Genomic DNA, 17,454 nt, shown 5'->3' with positions numbered 1-17,454 from the left:
TTTAATTTGGATTTTTCGGGGTATTACAGGTAGTAGCTATCATCCATTGACATATAATGAAGCAAGAAATAACACCATCATGCGAATACTATTGGCAACTCAAACCTTGCAAGGTAAGGCTCAAGCATATCTCTCTTTTCTTTGCAGTTCAAAATGCCTCCTATCAAGGTTCGAAAATTCGCTAGGAGCTAGTCGGGCGGTGATTAGGGGACTAGCGCCCAGATGCCTAGGCGGGCGGTTTTTATTTTTTTAATTTATAATTTATATTTATAGGATATAAACATATATATAAGAATATATATACACTTAAAAGTATATATAAACACTTATTGTAATTAGTAGATAAGAATAATATGAATTTTCTATAAGATAATTCCAATGCATGTCGAACACATGGCCTGATGGTTCCCTATTCAGACACAAACTCACAAACCCAACAGATTAGATAACCCAAAATTTCAACTGCACCTTCAATCTTCCAAAACCAATTCGTAGATCACCAAAATCAATTTATCATGAAGAGAATTTGATCATACCAACCAAACACAAGTCCTATTCTGCCCATCGTCCCAAACATCCATCCACCCACAACCAATCCCTAAAATGAAAACTGAACAGCGGCGGCAAAAACATTGAGCTTGAAGGAGATGATTGTGGCCACCCACATGTTCCCTCTGAATAGCGTTTATGAACCATGAATCGGAGTGGTCAAGGAGTTCACAATGTCTCAGCGATTGGATATCAAGATCTTATGAGGAAAGAAGAGAAATTTCAACGTCGATGCCCAGCAAAACCCAGCCGCCCGCTTAGGCCTCGTAGGCAGTCGCCCAAAACCCAAAATGCCCACCCCACTAACTTGTCATTAGTCGCGGCGGAGACCCACCGCCCAGTGCCTAGGCGGCTGAGTTTTTGAACACTGCCTCCTATTAAAAAGCTAAATAAAGCCAGACACATCGTTTTGCCTCATTAAAAATCCTCTCATACAAAAAAAATAATAAGGCTTACACCCACATAAAATTATTCTCCAGTAAATGCCTCTTATAAAAATTAAAATAAGAACTGTTTCACTCTAAACCTAATGTTGGTGGAATTTAGCCACTTAAAGCCGAATCTGAGATATGAGTGATAAAAATTAAAATTAAAATCAAGCCAAACCCAATACATTTTTGAAACAAATAAAACCTAGCTCTGCTAGGGTTGGGGATCATAGCCGCTTGGCTTTGTATCTCAAAATTTCTTCTTTGCTCTTGCTGATGGAGATATCGAAAAACTTTTGCCTATTTCTTTTTATGTTTTTTTTTATTTTTTATTTTATATTTTATTTTCATTGATAGTGGTGGAGCTGGTGGTGATGGTGGTCCTAGGTTGGGTTTCAATCTAACTCTGAGCCGTGGTGGGTTTTCTACAATTGGTGATAAGTGAATCCATCATTTGGATCTTAATGGAGGTGGCTGCAGGCGTCGGGTAGGCGGGTTGCAGGGGCTGATTGAGGTGGGTGATTGGCCGCTGACGGGTGGACAGTTTGAGGATTTCGGCGTAGGGGATTTTGCAGCAAGGTTTGAGGCTGTGCTTGAGTATTTGATCTGGTCAGGTTCTTTCGACGTCAGTGAAGGCATGCTGGTCGACCGTAGCGTGGTGGTGGATGGCTGGTGCTGCCAGAATACCAGGGCTGACGATGTAAGTAGAGGCGACTGCTTGGTGCGGCTAGCTTGGGTGCCCAGGCGGCTGGGTGCCCTTAGCTGCTCTACTACGGTTTCCCACTTCCTTGGGCCTGTGGACTTGCGTTTCAGTTTGTTATGCTTAGGCTGGATCTTTGTTAGGTTTAGACCTTTAAGACTCCAACAATTGTCCGCCATATATAATACCCTCGCTAGGCGATCTCTTTACCGCATGTCTTGTGGATTGTCACTTTGAAGAGACAATCTTCCAGTTGTTAGGGAGAGACAAGAACACGGATGTTCAGCAGAAACGACAGGAATTGTCGTGGTCTGTCCCCATTATGTCTCATCTCGATCCCTGCTAAAGTGACGAGATCACACATATCTGCTGCAAACACGCCTGCAAGGATGGACGTCTCTACGAGAGGACGTAACGCCACTCTACACGGAGGTAGGCATGGCACCAACGCCATAGAGAGTGACACTTTGACGTTACCACTACTAGAAATCTGTTCATTTACATCACGTCATTTAAATCGGTCAGACTTGCACATGATGTAAAAAAGTAAGTTAACATCGTTTTAGAAAAATACCGATTTAAATGTATACAATTAACATCGGTTCTTAAAATGACTGGTGTTAAAAGTTTTGTTTGAAAATTTGCGGGAACCCATTTTCGTGGACGCGCTAAGTGTTTTAATGAATTCAAGGACGCGGGGACGAAAACTTAAAATTTTCACACTTAGAAAAAAAAAAGCACCCGCCCGACCCCAAAACCAAAACACAAAACCCTAAGCGAACTGGCGGCCATTTTGAATCCATAGTCGACTCCTCCCAAAACTCGAGCTCCTCCCAAAACCAAAACACAAAACCCTCAATCGAACTCGCGGCCATTGTTAACCTTCATCCAATCCTTCATCTTAAGCGCCTCCCACTACGACAACGTCCGCTGCTGCCCTTCATCAACTGTCGCTGCTGCCCTCCCCCTGCCAAACCAAGAATGTCAACGCCGACCAAGCATTGTAGGCCGTTCTGTCTTAGTCTCTCGAATTAAAGGTCGGCGACTGCAAGAAATCGGCAGCGATTCGGCGCTAGTGGCTCCAAAGAACGACCGGGAGGCCACTGGGTAATACAGGGCGACTCTCGAAGGTGCAGATCTGGACTCTTTAAGAGTTTAAGTAATCTTTGTAAGTACAAAGCAGCCAACTTTTATGAATTTGGTACCCATCTCAAATTTGATTGCTTTCTACCTTGAATTTATCTTCTTTTGATTGGTTTTCCAATTGGGTCGAATGGGTTTCTGAGTTGCATTGATAACCAAGATTAGGTGATATAGGATTGGGGTTACATGGAGAAGTTGGTGTGATTCCTAATTGGGGTTATATGTTGTTTTGAATTGGTTCGACCCCGAAACCGATTGTGGTTTCTCCAACGACCGAGCTTCTTCGACGACGACCGAACTCGGAATCGAGGATGGGGCACAACTGAAGCGCTATTTGATCCCCAAATCTAGAGTGAAATCTGAGAGAAGCAAAACGAAAAGCGAAATCAAAACCAGAGCAAGGTAAAGGTCTTTTGAGCTTCTTAGTTTAAGCAATTGAGAGTTATCTTTTTGTGTTTATAGTTCTCTGAAACCATTTGGCCTCAGTTCTGAGTTATCTTTCATTTTTAATTTTTTTTTCATGTATCTTGCTATTTTGATTGTTTATGGATTTGCCTTCTGTGACTGAAATTTTCGGGTCAAAATATTCAACTACTCTTCTCTGCACTCGATTAAGATGTCAGGTATAGTTTCTGGTTCAACAGATGTATCTTTTTTTGGAGAAAAGTTGATGGTATTCGGGGCTATATCTGTTAGAAACCCAGAAACATTGAATCAGTTTAAATAGAGAATTGATGGCAGCAAGTGTCACAAAGTTGATTCCTTTCTTTGTTTTTGTGCTCTTGGTGGGTTTGATTTGAAATGTGTTTTTACAGGTGTATAGCTCAGTTGATTGGGTATGCTGGGATTAATTACAGCTCTCCTACTCTTGGCACGGCCATGCTCAATCTTATTCCAGCTTTCACTTTTGGCACGGCATTACGATAATCACCAAAAATCAACGACCCAAGAATGTAGGAACCTTAATTTGCACAAATCCCCAGTTGGGCATCTCAAAACGATTGTCGTGGTCTTTTTGTCTTGCAACTGGTAGTTTTCCATCTGGGTGTTTTTCTCAAGTTGCTGAAATTGGAGTATGGAGGAAGATAAGTACCCTAAGGAGTTGGACGTGGCCGTTAGAGTGGTGCACATGGCTTGTGCTCTGTGTCAGAGAGTTCAAGAGGGTTTGGTTTCAGCTAGCACTGACCAGGTGAAGTCCAAAGACGATGATTCCCCTGTAACAATTGCAGGTTGGTACTTTGAAAGTTTTGAATTTAATCTTTGTTCTTGATTATGTTTATGGAATTTTGCTTTTACATATTGGGGTGTGTGTTGTAAATGTAGTTTTTGGTTTTTGAAATTGAAAGAAATTGATTTGGAAGTGCTCTGAAAAAGTGTGTTTTTGTTCAGTGTTTTGGTGGTGAAGAAGAAAACATATAGCGCCAAATAGACGATGACTGAGAAATCGAAACCCAAATTTCTCTTACTCTTTCTCTTCGCCCCTTTCTGCAAAACCCTAGCTTTCTCTCGCCGCCGCCCCATCAATTTATGTTTCAGATGAAAGGGTCAATACAGAAGCCCATCAAACTGGTTGAAGATCTCTACTCCCGATGTAAGTAAATCTCCAAACCCTTGATTTCTGATGTGGGTTTTGTAATTTGGGGGTTTTTAATTAGGAGACCCAGAATTTCATATCGAAGACCAGCTAGAACACGAGCTCGGCTTTGCACTCTTGCCAAGTCGAATTGGAGATGGACTCGAAGATGGAAAACGGTTTGGAGATGGAGTCATGCCTGGGTCTTCAACTAGGAGGAAACTCTCAATATTTGAAGCTTGAAATTTGCCATATTGCTTCTCTTTGTGAGAAATTGGGTAAAGAACCTTTCCTTGCTTTCGTTTCTGGCTGTATAAATCAGAAGGCCTGGTACTGACACTCTTTCTCCCTCAATTGTATTTCGCAGTGACTTTGTGAATATTGCAGTGACTTTGCTCTGTTTTATTTTTGGATTTAGATTGTTGATGGGTAATATCTGAGTTTTTGCTAAGAATGTTTTCTATTTTTTAAGAAGATAAGGAGATCTAAATTGTTTTCATTTCGTTTTGCTTCATATAATTTTGATATATCTGTGATTGGGGACAGAAAAGAATTGAACTTTTCTGGTGGTTTTTCTACTTAATTTTCAGGATTTGGGGACTGAATATATTAACTTGTGAACATTTCTGACATTCCAGTAAATATATTTGCAGGACTTCCAGCGGAAGGCTTTCGATCCTTGCTATTGGTCACTGATCTCTATAGGCCCCAGTGGTGAAGCAATGTTTCATCAACTCTAATCTCTTGTTTTCAGGGTTCTCTCTCTCTCTCTCTCTATATATATATATATATAGGGAGAATTTTTCGAACAGTACCTGAACTAAATGTCACTGTGAAATAAGGTTCCTCACTTTACACTAATTACATTTTGGTACCTGGACTATAAATCCCGACCCACTTTTGGTACACGCCGTCAATAACTCTGTTAACTTTATGTCATTTTTCATTTTTCAAAGGGTAATTTGGTACATTCTCTCTCTCTCTCTCTCTAACCAGCAACCGGGAAAACAAATCTCCATAAAATAACCAAGCCAAAGAACTTGAGCTGAACAAAGAACCCAGAAATACATAATGTGGATTTGATATATTTCTCACCAACCATCACAGAATACACTTTCAATTCAAAACACCATAACACATTCATCAAAACACAAACCACTCTTCCAAAACTAAAACCCAGTAAGAAAAACAAAATTCACATTCTGCGAAGATTAAACTAAAACCATTCAGACCCAAAATGTCAAACAACTTCATACCACTCTCAGGTCCAAAACCCAGAAATTTAAGCAACAAAAATTAAGAGAAACCCAACAAAAAAAAATACACCCAGCATGAAAAACTGAAGAAAAAAAAAATCCAATCTTGGTAGCAGTTCTTACTACCTTGTGCTTCATAGTTCATAGCAGTTCTGATCTGGGCTCCCAAAACGGAAAAGGAGAGAAAAGTGGCTTGCAGAGCTTGATTGATTATGGACACAGACACTCTCGAATATATTGTTGTATCTTCAAGGAGGATGGGGGACTATCACTATATCTACAAGGACTTGGACGGAGCCTCCACCCAGTGGAACGATAATCAGGCAAAGCTTGGCAATCTTCCGCCCAAGAAACCAGCGTTTAAGCCTCCTCCCTTCACTCCGGCCGACGACGAAGCCTCTCTTCCTAAAGACAAGTCTTGGACTGATGATAAGACCCAACAGGACCTCGAAGACGATCCCGATCTGGGCGACGATCCCGATCTGGACGACGATCTCTTCCTCGAGGAATACAGGAGGAAGAGGTTGTTTGAATTGAGAGAAGCGGCTGAGGTTGCAAGTTTTGGATCGGTGGTTCCAATTTCGGGATCAGATTTTGTGCGTGAGGTTTCTCAAGCTCCACTTGATGTTTGGGTGGTGGTGATTCTCTACAAAGAAGGAATTGCAGAATGTGGATTGTTGATGCAGTGTCTCGAAGATTTGGCAACCAAGTACCCAGATACCAAATTTGTGAAAATAATATCCACGATTTGGGGGACGATAAGATGGAGCTGCTGGTGCTAAAGAATTTTTGTGCGGTGGAACAACTCAAGAATTTTTTTTTCTTTTTTATTTAAAAAAAATGACTTTCTAAAGGTGGATCTACGGTCAAGATCGCACCACCAATTTTTTCTTCTTCTTTTTATTAAAAAAAAATTGATTTTCTAAAGGTGGATAGTGAAGAGACAATTTTACCCTTGAAAATATGGCAGTTGGCATGCCAACTAACAGAGTTATTGACGGCGTGTACCAAAAGTGAGTCGGGATTTATAGTCCAGGTACCAAAGTGTAATTAGTGTAAAGTGAGGAACGTTAATTCACAGTGACCTTTAGTTCAGGTACTGTTCGAAAAATTCTCCCATATATATATATATATATATATTGATTGATTGGAGGATAGAAGAGCCAACGTAAATTTTTACAACTTACTTTTTTTTAATGAGCTGCGACGAAATTTTGGGATGCTTCTATGCCTTTTTTTTTTTTGTCACAAACCCATTTCTTTGATAAATTGTGAGGAAGGTTTGGGAACCAGGGTGAGAGATTGTGATCAGTTACTTTAATTGCAATCAGATATCAGTAGTCTATTTAGAGAGGTTAAATTTTAGTTCATATCGTGGGAGAGTACATGTTCCTGTCCATGGACTGGTGAATCCTCAAAATAACTAAAGTTTTTCATCCTTGATTTCAGATTCAAGAGATAGTGACTACCAGAAAGCTATCCAAGTTGGAGCACTTTGAAACAGATGAAAAGGTAATGGAATAGTTTTCAGTAGTTCTGTCACTTCTGTGATTTAAATATTCTACTGCTAAGTTGAAATTTGAGTTCTTCTTTCTGTTATGTTCACTATTTACTTCAAGCCTGACCCTAATCTAAATGCGTGTTATATATGTACACTTCACAAGTAGATTTTAAATGTTATTTATATCGCCACAGTTTGAATGGCAAAACTCAATATCTGAGCTAACTATGAGTCTTAACCTCATTTCTTTATATTGTGACAATTCTACTTTCTACTTTCTGTTAATTAATTGCAGGTAAAAACAATCAGCTTATTTGAGGAAATATGCGGTGTAGGTCCAGCTACTGCACTAAAATTATTTGAAAAAGGACATCGTACATTAGATGATTTGAAGAATGAAGATTTATTGACACATTCACAGAAGTTGGGGTTAAGATATTATGAGGATATCAAACAGAGGATCCCACGACATGAGGTCAACTCGTACTTTTTTAATTTACTTATTCTTTTTGTTTTTAAATGTTCTTAGAATTCTTCTGTAATCTGAATTTTCTCACATGAAATTGGTGCTTCATATCTTAATTGAACAGGCTCAAGAGATGGAACTTCTTCTATAAAAAGCAGCAGAGGATGTTTTGCCTGGGGTGAGCACAATAATGTTAAATACATGAGCACAATAATGTTAAATACATGATCTATCAGGCAGGAAAATGACCTGTATTAGGGGGGAATAGTCTTGACTCATGGTTCATACTAACATGGGCAACAGCTGCTGTATACTAGATTTAATTGGGCCAAAATGAAATTATTCTTTAATGATTCCTTGAGAACGACTTGTATAGAAAAATGTGAATGGGAACGACTTAGCTTCAATATAAGCTCTTATTCTGAAGTGAGCAAGGTAGTTAGGTAAGTAAATGGGAACTTATAGTTGCATAAAAAAATGACTTCGATCAGTCGACATTTGTTTTGGTGGTTGTCTATGTAACTGTGCACTGTTAGTTTAATCCCCCTGCAATTGTTTATTACTAATGCCGCACATCAGCTCTTTTTGGATTTTGAGTATGTTTTTGGTATGATGTATAATAAGTGAAGAAGGGGTGCTGGCATCGAACGGCTTATGTGATATAAAATTCACCAGAGTTGGAGACACCCACCCGTGCAGTGTCTCATGATTCTCGTCCTTTAACAGTTTATGTGGCTACATTCTCTCATTTTTATGTACATGATATGATAGCCACAACTGCTGACATATAGTTTTATGTCAACTAGGATATATATATATATATATATATATATATATATATATATATATATATATATATATATATATATATATGGGATTTTGTCCATTTACCTCATTTTTAGGGATTTTTTTCCCACTTACCCCATTAAGTTTTTTTAATTCTCACTTACCCAAAACACTCTAAGGAGGTCTTCCCTAATACCCCATTAAGATTTTTTTTTTGTTTTTAATTTTTTTTTTAATACCATTTTACCCTTATCTTTTGTTACTTAGAGAGAGAGAGAGAGAAAATGGAAGAGAGAGAAACCATGAGAGACTTCGCCGGAGTCCCGTCACCGGCCGTCGGAATCCGGTCACCGGTCGCCGGATTCCGGCCAACTTTTGCCGGATTCTGGCCAACTATGCCGGATTCCGGTCAACGTTCTCCGGATTCCGGTCACCGGCCGCCGGAGTCCGATCACCGGCTACCACCCACCGGAATTTGCTGAAAATCTCACCGGAAAGTTTTTTTTGCACCCAATAGACATCTATTGCCCTCTAATAGAAGGGCAATAGAGGTCCATTGCCCCCCAATAGATGTCTATTGCCCCAATAGTCTATTGCCCCCTAATAGATGTCTATTGCCCTCAATAGACGACTATCAGCCATGTATTGCCCCCCAATAGACGACTATCAGTCATGTATTGCTCCCCAATAGACGACTATCAGTAATGTATTGCCCCCCAATAGATGTCTATTGCCCCCCAATAGGACTTTCAATCGCCAGAATAGGAACTAATCTTCTTAGATTTAGACAAATAAAACTTTGATTAAAGAAAAAAAATGAGAATATTACATCAATTCAAAACGTCTATTGCCCCCCAATAGACGTCTATTGCCCCCCAATACAACAAGAATGATTTGAGAATAGTAAGAGGTATGAAGCAAAGGCAAGAGAAAAGAGAAGAGAAAAGGAAGCTACATACATCAATGTCCTCTTCTTGAACAAAATAATTGTTTAAAGTAGTTAAAGCTCCCTCTAGCAGTGGCTTTGTGATAATCTTGTTTCTCTTGGCCTTGTTGATGGAAATTTCAGTTGACGAAAAAAAATAAAACTAAGCTTGATGACTCGTCCACTTACAGGAGTTCATAAATTAATTAGAACCTGACAACGAAAGAAATATAATATGAAGTCTGCATATGCATTTTGGTCCTCTTAGCTAAATTCTCCGGCAAATTTATCCATTGTCCCTCTACACTATGAACCAAAATTTCATCATCCAGTGAAACAAGTGCACCATTTATTTGTGATAATCTCATTCAACCGTGCTACAACCTTGAAGACAGAAGAAAACAATCATTGAATTATGTGAAGCAGAGAGAAGACACGTGTTGGAGAATGGAGATTGACTGACCACTGCGGAACGAAGGCCGTGAGCTGTGGTAACTGACCCACGAGATGCCGAACAGCCGCAGTTTGAGCAAAAGAAGAACGCTCCTTCCTCTCACTTGCAATTGCAATTGCAATTGCAGCAGCTGGTTAATTGATTAATTAATTAATTAGCGCTAGATCAAATTATACAGAGAGGTGAAAACTTAGAATAGATTAGTTTTGTAGAGAATAGAGAAAAGATGGCACCTTTTGGGAAGAAGAAGAAAAAGAGATGAGGGGTTTGGGTAACCGGTGAAGCCGTAGAATCCTGTTAGTACGATGATGATGACATTCGCCGAGTGGGAGGCGTCACTGAACAAAGCACCCGGTGCCTGAAGCCGAAGCAGAAGCCATTTCAACTTCAATTTCAGAGCAGCAGCAGCTGGTGTCGGCCTAAATTAGTTAGGTCACTCCTTGTCCACTCACCCCCGGAGGGGCTACTCGAGCGCCGGAAGGGATGGGTCCAATGCGCCTGCTTCGAGCACCGAACGCCGGAAAGGCTGGGCGAGCGCCAGAGGGTCTGAAACGTTGCCGGAGTCGGAGGTCAGTAGGGGGGAAGAAAGAGAGAGAGGAGAGAGAGAGATCGGGATGGGAGAGAGATTAGTGAGTGGCAGTATGTAATTCATTAATTAAGTTGAGGGCAGAATAGTCATTTCTCTTTAAATTGGGTTAGTGGGAATAAAAATCAGTTGCTGGGGTAAGTGGGATAACTTTGGCTCATTTTGGTGCTTTTGGTCAAGAACCCTATATATATATATATATATATATATATATATATATATATATATATAGTGGTCGAAATGCCAACCTTTACAAGATCCCTCTCTTTTGTGAAATTTATTACTGTTGCTACCTACGTTTTCCTAAGCCAATTTGTATGTCTGAGCTGATCATGCAGTCCAGACATTGGTGACATTATTGGCCTTGAATTAAAAGGAGATAATGCACTTATTGCTGCTGATATTAAGCGTTCTTCACTTGTTTTATGTGGCAATGCATTCTCAGATTCAAATGCAACTAAAGAAGCACTAGTTGTCTTGTCCGGATCTGTTATATTTGCCCGAAGAGGCCTTCCCCTATCTGCAAGGTACAGTTATTCACTCTCTTTTGGAGCACTAGAGTTTAATTTTGGATGCACTGCCTGATTTGCATTAGGAGGTTGAAAATTTTCAGGCTTTTAGTGTTTGGTGATTATATGCTTCTTTTATGTGCACCAGAAGATACCATTAAGGGTTGTGGAGATTTGTTGGTGCCAGGAGATGTAGGAGTTATTCGTTCTTCTGAAGGTGTTGCCCCATTGTTTCAAACTGGAAGCTCTGGTAGCTCAAATCTATTCAAGTTGCCAGCTGCTGCAGTCCTTGCAACTGTTGATAGGTAATAGAACCCTGTACGCAGTTGTTTGTTTCCATCATGCTTTGGATATGTTTTCTGTGCTGGCATAGTGTTTTCCTCCGCCGTATAATTGATAATTATCTTCCAAAGGTTGGTTATTGGTTTTATCCTTCTAAAGAAAGTCATACTTTTTATAGGACGATGTAAGATACAGTTGCATGCTGCATTTGACATCAACTGGACTAAAAACCTAAATTTTCATGGATCTATTGGGCATGTCTTACTGATTCTGTAAGCAGTTTTAACTAAGGGCAACTCAGATATATTACAAACAAGTAAACTTTCCTCGTTTAGGCGGTAAAATCAGCAACATTCCGGGATGCCAAGTGTGAAGTTACCATTTATGGTAGTTATAAAGCCAGCCAATTCTGGGGTATTTTATGAAAGATGAGTTTAGGAACTATTTGTACTCCGGTCTATGAATGATTTAATTATGCTTTCTCTTTATCCTTTATGTAGACTCTTCTTTTCCTCAATATTTCCCTTTTCAGTTTGTTGCTGTCAACTTATGTGAATGTCGGTGCATCTCAATAATTTTTGATTGACTTGTGTCAATCTACTTTTTATAAGATCTTTAGTATTTGATCATGATGCTCTCAATACGCTGACAATTTATTAATTGCATCCACTTTTCTTTCCTTGCAGTGATTTTGCTTACAACTATCTTGGGAGATGGGGCAAATTGTATTCTTTTTTATTATCATGTAAAGCTCATGAAACTTGAAAGCCTGTTAAGCTAATGAAATAGATATAGGCACTTGGGCAAGGTTAATTCCTGTGTAAATGTTGGGATGAATACTGCTGATGGAATGAAATGGTTTTTGGAATCAAGGATGTGTTGTTTAATTATATTGTACAGAATGTATGTCTTCTCTCCTATCTTAGACAATTTAATACCAATAAAAAACTATTGTCTAACAAATGAACATAAAGAAAAAAGAAAGAAAAAACTGTTGTCTGAAGCAATGACACACAATGGCTTTAATAGTTTTGCTGTTGTCTTGTTCAAAGTTAGTCAATAGTATTCAATTACTTTGCTGATCTACAAGCTTCCTTCAGACAACAGTTTTTTTACAAATCAATGTCCTCCAAATGTTCGTTACACGTCAACATTCTTCCAGGGTTTGTCAACTGAGATTACTTTTCACAAGAGTTAAGATACCAATTGCTGTTGTTCTTCGTGGTATTGAGACAACAGATAGTATAGTAGTCGCTGTTGTAGTAAACTTTATCAGACGACAGTTTTCTGGTATTGTCTGATTCATGTATCAGATATCATTGAGATAAACAACAGCAAACTCTATATTCAGACGACAGTGAAAAACTGTCGTCTGATTGAAAAATTGGTGTAGTGATAGTTAGCTATCATTTTATTTGAATACTTTTTTTGAATGGGCTCGCGCTCGTCGTCGGCTTCGTCAAGCTCGAGAACCGCCACTCCAAGGCCAGGTCACAGTTGGCTCAATTCTCACTTGACGAAGATCTGGCCGTATGTAAATGAGGTAATTCCATCTGGGTTTTCTTTGTTTATATTAAAGTTTGTGTCTTTTTTTGAAACCAAGATTGCCAAAGAAGTTTGAATTGGGTTTGTGAATGTGGTGGTGTAGGCAGCTTCTGAGTTGAAAGACACAAACCACATTCACAAACCCAATTCAAACTTCTTTGAATTGGGTTTCTCAACACAGCTTCTGAGTTGAAAGACACAAACCCAACGCAGCTTTTGGTTTGTGAATGTGTCTTTCAAATTTTGCTTTGATTTCTAATTGGGTGCATTCCCTAACTGCAAATTTTTAATCTTTGTGTAACTGGGTGAATGGGGCATTTGGGTTTGTGGTAATGATTGTAAAGTCTTGTGAATCGCATTGGAGTTCTAGTTAAAACATTTCATTTTGTGATAATGATTGTTGAGGTTAATGAGTTGGGATTTTGTGGAACCGTTAAGTAATTGGATCCTTTTGTTCACATTTCAGGAGGAGATACATGAACTGCTACTGAGTTTTGCTGAAGCTGGAGCTACTGTTGTGAGACTAAAAGGAGGGGAACCACTGGTGAGTTCTTAGATTTTATCTTCAAAAAGTTATGGCAATTCCTTACATATTGAATTTGTAACATTATGATGAAGCATATTGTTTGTCTTTTAGGTGTTTGGAAGGGGTGGAGAGGAGATGGATTTTTTGCAAAAGCAAGGAATTCAAGTGCAAGTTATTCCAGGTACAATAATGAATCAATATTAGTAAACTCTATTATTTAGTTGAGCCTTTTAATAAGAATTTTCGAATGTCTCAAGAACTTTAAGTGGCTCCATTAGTTACCTATTTCTTTTAAAGTGAGTATGTTCATTATCTAACCAAAGAAACATCGATAAAAATACAATTATATTGTTGAGAATATCCAATAGTGTCAGCAATGGCAATTGATATCTAAGTGTGACTTTTTTCTTTTCTTTTTCTTTACCCTTCTAGTGGTTCCTTAACACTCTGATGTTTTGATTCAAGTTTAATTTGTCCTAATTGTCTATTCGCTTTTTTAGGTCTATGGTTGTTTGCAGTTTGGTGGTCTCGTACTTTTTGGTTGATGATGTTTGTTGATTATCATGTTTTATGTATCCTGTTAATTGTAAAGAGTTGTAGAGCTTTCATATTCTGTGGACTGCTGGCACATTTTGATAGTACTTCCTGTTTTCATATAAGTTTCCTATTAAAAAGGAGTGAAAATCCTAGCCTCTACCTTATACCTTGGTATAAGTCTCGTCATAATTCCTAAATACTGGAAGCCCTTAAGTTCCAAGCAGGGGTAGGGAACACTAGTGAAATAAAATAAACAAATAAACAAAATAAAATGGCAAGGTAATACAGTTAACATGTGAGATTACTTTTAATTGAGGAAAAACTAAGGGAGTTTTCACCAGTTTGCCTTTAGCTATAAGGCAAAAGGATTCCATGTAGGATCTGGCTATTTTCTGATTTAGCAAATTGTGCATCCTTCTCTGGCTTTGAAATGATTTTCTGAACAGTGAAGCTTTTTTCAGACAGCGAAAAAGATCACCTGATGGAGACTTGTGTATATGATCAAAATCTTTTATTACTTTCCAGGTATCACTGTTGCTTCTGGGATAGCAGCAAGCTAGGGTCCCATTAACTCACAGAGGAAACTAGGAATCTAGATTTCATTTATGCTTGCATCTTATGTCTTTGCTTGTAAACTACTAATATCATTTTATATTTTGGTTTCTTGTAGGTAATGTTCTCTCCCCCAGAAACAACCTGAATTTGAGTGACATTACAGTAAGTCTCCCAAGAAAATTTACTCTCACTCATTGCTAAAGATTAATTGATTTTAACAGTAATATTGATGTAATAAATTGTAATTTGCTTTCATGATCACCTTTTTACTTTTCTTGTTTTTTATTAGTGTAAATTGAAATTACCAACATTCTTGTCATTATGTAGACAAAAGATGCTCGCTATGTAGAAAACCAATAGCAGAACATAGCTAATGCTATCGATCTACTCCCTCGACTTGCAACCTATTTCGTTGTTAACATAAGGTAAGTCTTTATTTTGTGATCTTCACCCATAGTTTATTATGATGATATACTTTGTGACATTTCATTCAAATTACTTAATGCTTGCAGGATAAGTGATTTTGAGTTTACTCCAAAATTTGCAATATTGGATCTGTTAGACATCCCACTATATCATGGCTGGATAGTTGATCCCTAGGTTTGTTTTTGAAGTTCTCAAATCTTACTTGGCACTAGTAAAACACTTTTCTTATTGCAATATGAAGGTTGCTGATTGTCACGCCCCGAATTTTGAATAACAAATTCAAATCCGAAACATGAATTAATACAACTCACATAAATACAACCTGAATTTTTTTCTCAAAACAACCACACCTCACATCGCTCGATATTACATAAACCAAATCTCAAATTTGTTTATTACAGCACACTCTCACCAAATTATATTGTAAGGCTCAAATGAGCATAACTCACCTCACAATTACAATTGCTGTAAAACTAAAACAAATTCTCTAACCCGCACGATCACCGTCCTGATTCTCCTGACCTGTAGGATTACCCGCTACACAATTTGAATAGTGTACCGGGATTGCAACAACACAAACCTGGTAAGCTTTTGACAGCCCGTATGAGTAAACAAGGAATTGCACGATTTTAAAGTAACAATTCAATTTCAGTATCTCTTAGCATAATAATTGAAGTGCACAACGTCACTTCAAGCATCAATCAACACACGTCTCATCATGACTACACAAAAACAAACAACTGTTTACTCAATATATACTCACAGGCTTATGATTTATTTATATAAATCATCCCATGCAGTATATTATACTTACAGGCTTATGATTAATTATATTAATCACCCCATTCAGTATATCATACTTACAGGCTTATGATTAAATATATTAATCACCCCATTCAGTACGTATATCATACTTACAGGCTTATGATTAAATATATTAATCATCCCATACCGTATATTATACTCACGTCTCAACATGACTACGCAAAAACAAACAACTGTTTACTCAATATATACTCACAGGCTTATGATTTATTTATATAAATCATCCCATGCAGTATATTATACTTACAGGCTTATGATTAATTATATTAATCACCCCATTCAGTATATCATACTTACAGGCTTATGATTAAATATATTAATCACCCCATTCAGTACGTATATCATACTTACAGGCTTATGATTAATTATATTAATCACCCCATTCAGTATGATGGCAGACAGACTAGAGCTCTAACTGAATCGTAGAGTGTCACCTTGGCCAAGGTTCACCCTTACGAAAATATTTGCCTCAAATCACTCGACTCCTCATTTAACTCATCTCAACGACTCAACTATAGCACTTTACTCAATTACTCTTTATCACACTCAACTCAACCTATAAGATAAATTATATCTTCTAGAGAGTAATGCTCGAATTGTAAATCAATCGCATCAATTCCACACTTCACCAAATACCACACATCCAATATATATTCCACGTAAATATATATATACGTAGTCACCCACACAAGAATGACCACTAATACCAACTATAGTTCACATGCATTTAAAAATCGATAAATTCATTTTTATACTTTAAATACATTTTACTTACCTATGGACCGTAGTCGATCAAGTCCATATAATTTAAAACAAATATTGATTTTCTTAAAACAGTTTTCACAAAATCACTATAGAATTCAATCACTGAATTTCGGTTCGTAAATGAACCATGTGCGATTTTACTCACCTCGATATTCCCGCTGCGTCTTCAATTTAACACAATACACACCGAAATCGTTCACCCAAGGGAGACCGTCAATCACCTAATCACACATGACCTTATTTTAGCCAATAACTCAAAAACATACTTAAACGACAATCCAACGGTCGGATCGAAATTAAATGATGATCCAACGGTCGGATCCTCACGGATCGCCTTTAGGATCACCCTCCAAAAATCATCATGAAGATCCAACGGTCGGATCTTCCTGAATCGTCCTTACTAACATCTTCACAAATTTATACGAAAATCCGACGGACGGATTCTCACGAATCGCCTCCCTAATCACTGTTTTGCATTTATACGAAGATCCAACGGTCGGATCTTCGCCCATGACCACACAAAGTCATCGGGACAGTCATACGATCAACATGTTATAATTTGAAGTAAAACCGATGGTCAGATCTTCGCAGATCGTAAACCGAAGATAAACCGTAAAAACGTTAAATAGTAACGTCAAAACGTAAATCCATTATTTATCCACATTTTCTAAAATAACCTTGTAATATATCAAAACGCTCGTATGGATGCGTAGATCATCGTCCAGATAATATAAACTCAAAATAAGGTCTGACCCGCCGCCACAAGCGGAGGTCAGACGGTGGTCAACGCGGCGGTCAACGAAGGTCAACCACCTCTGATGCAAAAGTCGTCAACTACAAACTTCTTCAAAATGAAAGGGTGATCAACTTTCATACCTGGAGCTAAGCCTGGTTCGGCCTAGATCGTCCTAGATCAAGCGTTGAAGTTGGATTAATCTCGGCCGCACGATCGGATCCTAGATTGAATCAGAGGCGTTCAAAAAGTCAAACCTTGATCTAGCGGTCTACACTCAAAATCGTGATGAAAGACTTACATGGGGATGATCAGGGGGAAGAGGAGATCACGAAAATGGGAAGGATCGGCCCGTGCAACGCCGGCGTCGACGTTTTTCCGGCC

General features: G+C 38.4%; 3 protein-coding genes across 13 annotated transcripts; all 3 read left to right on the top strand.

Moving 5' to 3' along the window:
• Positions 1-2,413: 2,413 nt before the first annotated feature.
• On the top strand, positions 2,414-12,037 carry LOC133735129 (uncharacterized). 11 transcript variants are annotated; one of them, XR_009858762.1, is made up of 9 exons: positions 2,414-2,845; positions 2,986-3,222; positions 3,636-4,049; positions 4,210-4,671; positions 5,047-5,148; positions 7,446-7,794; positions 10,706-10,894; positions 11,025-11,181; positions 11,845-12,037. XR_009858762.1 is itself a non-coding variant. In XM_062162546.1 (7 exons), exons 4-7 carry the CDS (start codon positions 7,591-7,593, stop codon positions 11,921-11,923), a joined length of 504 nt encoding a protein of 167 aa, XP_062018530.1. In that variant the 5' UTR covers positions 3,231-4,049; positions 4,210-4,671; positions 5,047-5,148; positions 7,446-7,590; the 3' UTR covers positions 11,924-12,037. The 11 variants fall into 11 exon arrangements, 3 of the variants coding, with proteins under 3 accessions (XP_062018530.1, XP_062018531.1, XP_062018532.1); XR_009858765.1 differs by having other exon boundaries at positions 2,414-3,222; positions 4,210-4,411; positions 4,505-4,671; XR_009858764.1 differs by having other exon boundaries at positions 2,414-3,222; positions 4,210-4,411; positions 4,485-4,671.
• Positions 5,907-6,431, top strand: LOC133737163 (uncharacterized). The gene has a single exon (XM_062164773.1). It carries the CDS (start codon positions 5,907-5,909, stop codon positions 6,429-6,431), a length of 525 nt encoding a protein of 174 aa, XP_062020757.1.
• Positions 12,038-12,559: 522 nt separating the features above from the next.
• LOC133736568 (S-adenosyl-L-methionine-dependent uroporphyrinogen III methyltransferase, chloroplastic-like) lies at positions 12,560-13,455 on the top strand. The gene is made up of 3 exons (XM_062164109.1): positions 12,560-12,701; positions 13,170-13,247; positions 13,341-13,455. The coding sequence occupies exons 1-3, from the start codon at positions 12,591-12,593 to the stop codon at positions 13,431-13,433; spliced, it is 282 nt and encodes a 93-aa protein (XP_062020093.1). The 5' UTR covers positions 12,560-12,590; the 3' UTR covers positions 13,434-13,455.
• Positions 13,456-17,454: the final 3,999 nt, after the last annotated feature.

Source organism: Rosa rugosa, chromosome 3 (genome assembly GCF_958449725.1).
Source record: "Rosa rugosa chromosome 3, drRosRugo1.1, whole genome shotgun sequence".
NCBI lineage: Eukaryota > Viridiplantae > Streptophyta > Magnoliopsida > Rosales > Rosaceae > Rosa > Rosa rugosa.
Note: the sequence above shows the minus strand (reverse complement) of the source record. Positions and strands in the feature narration are given on the sequence as shown.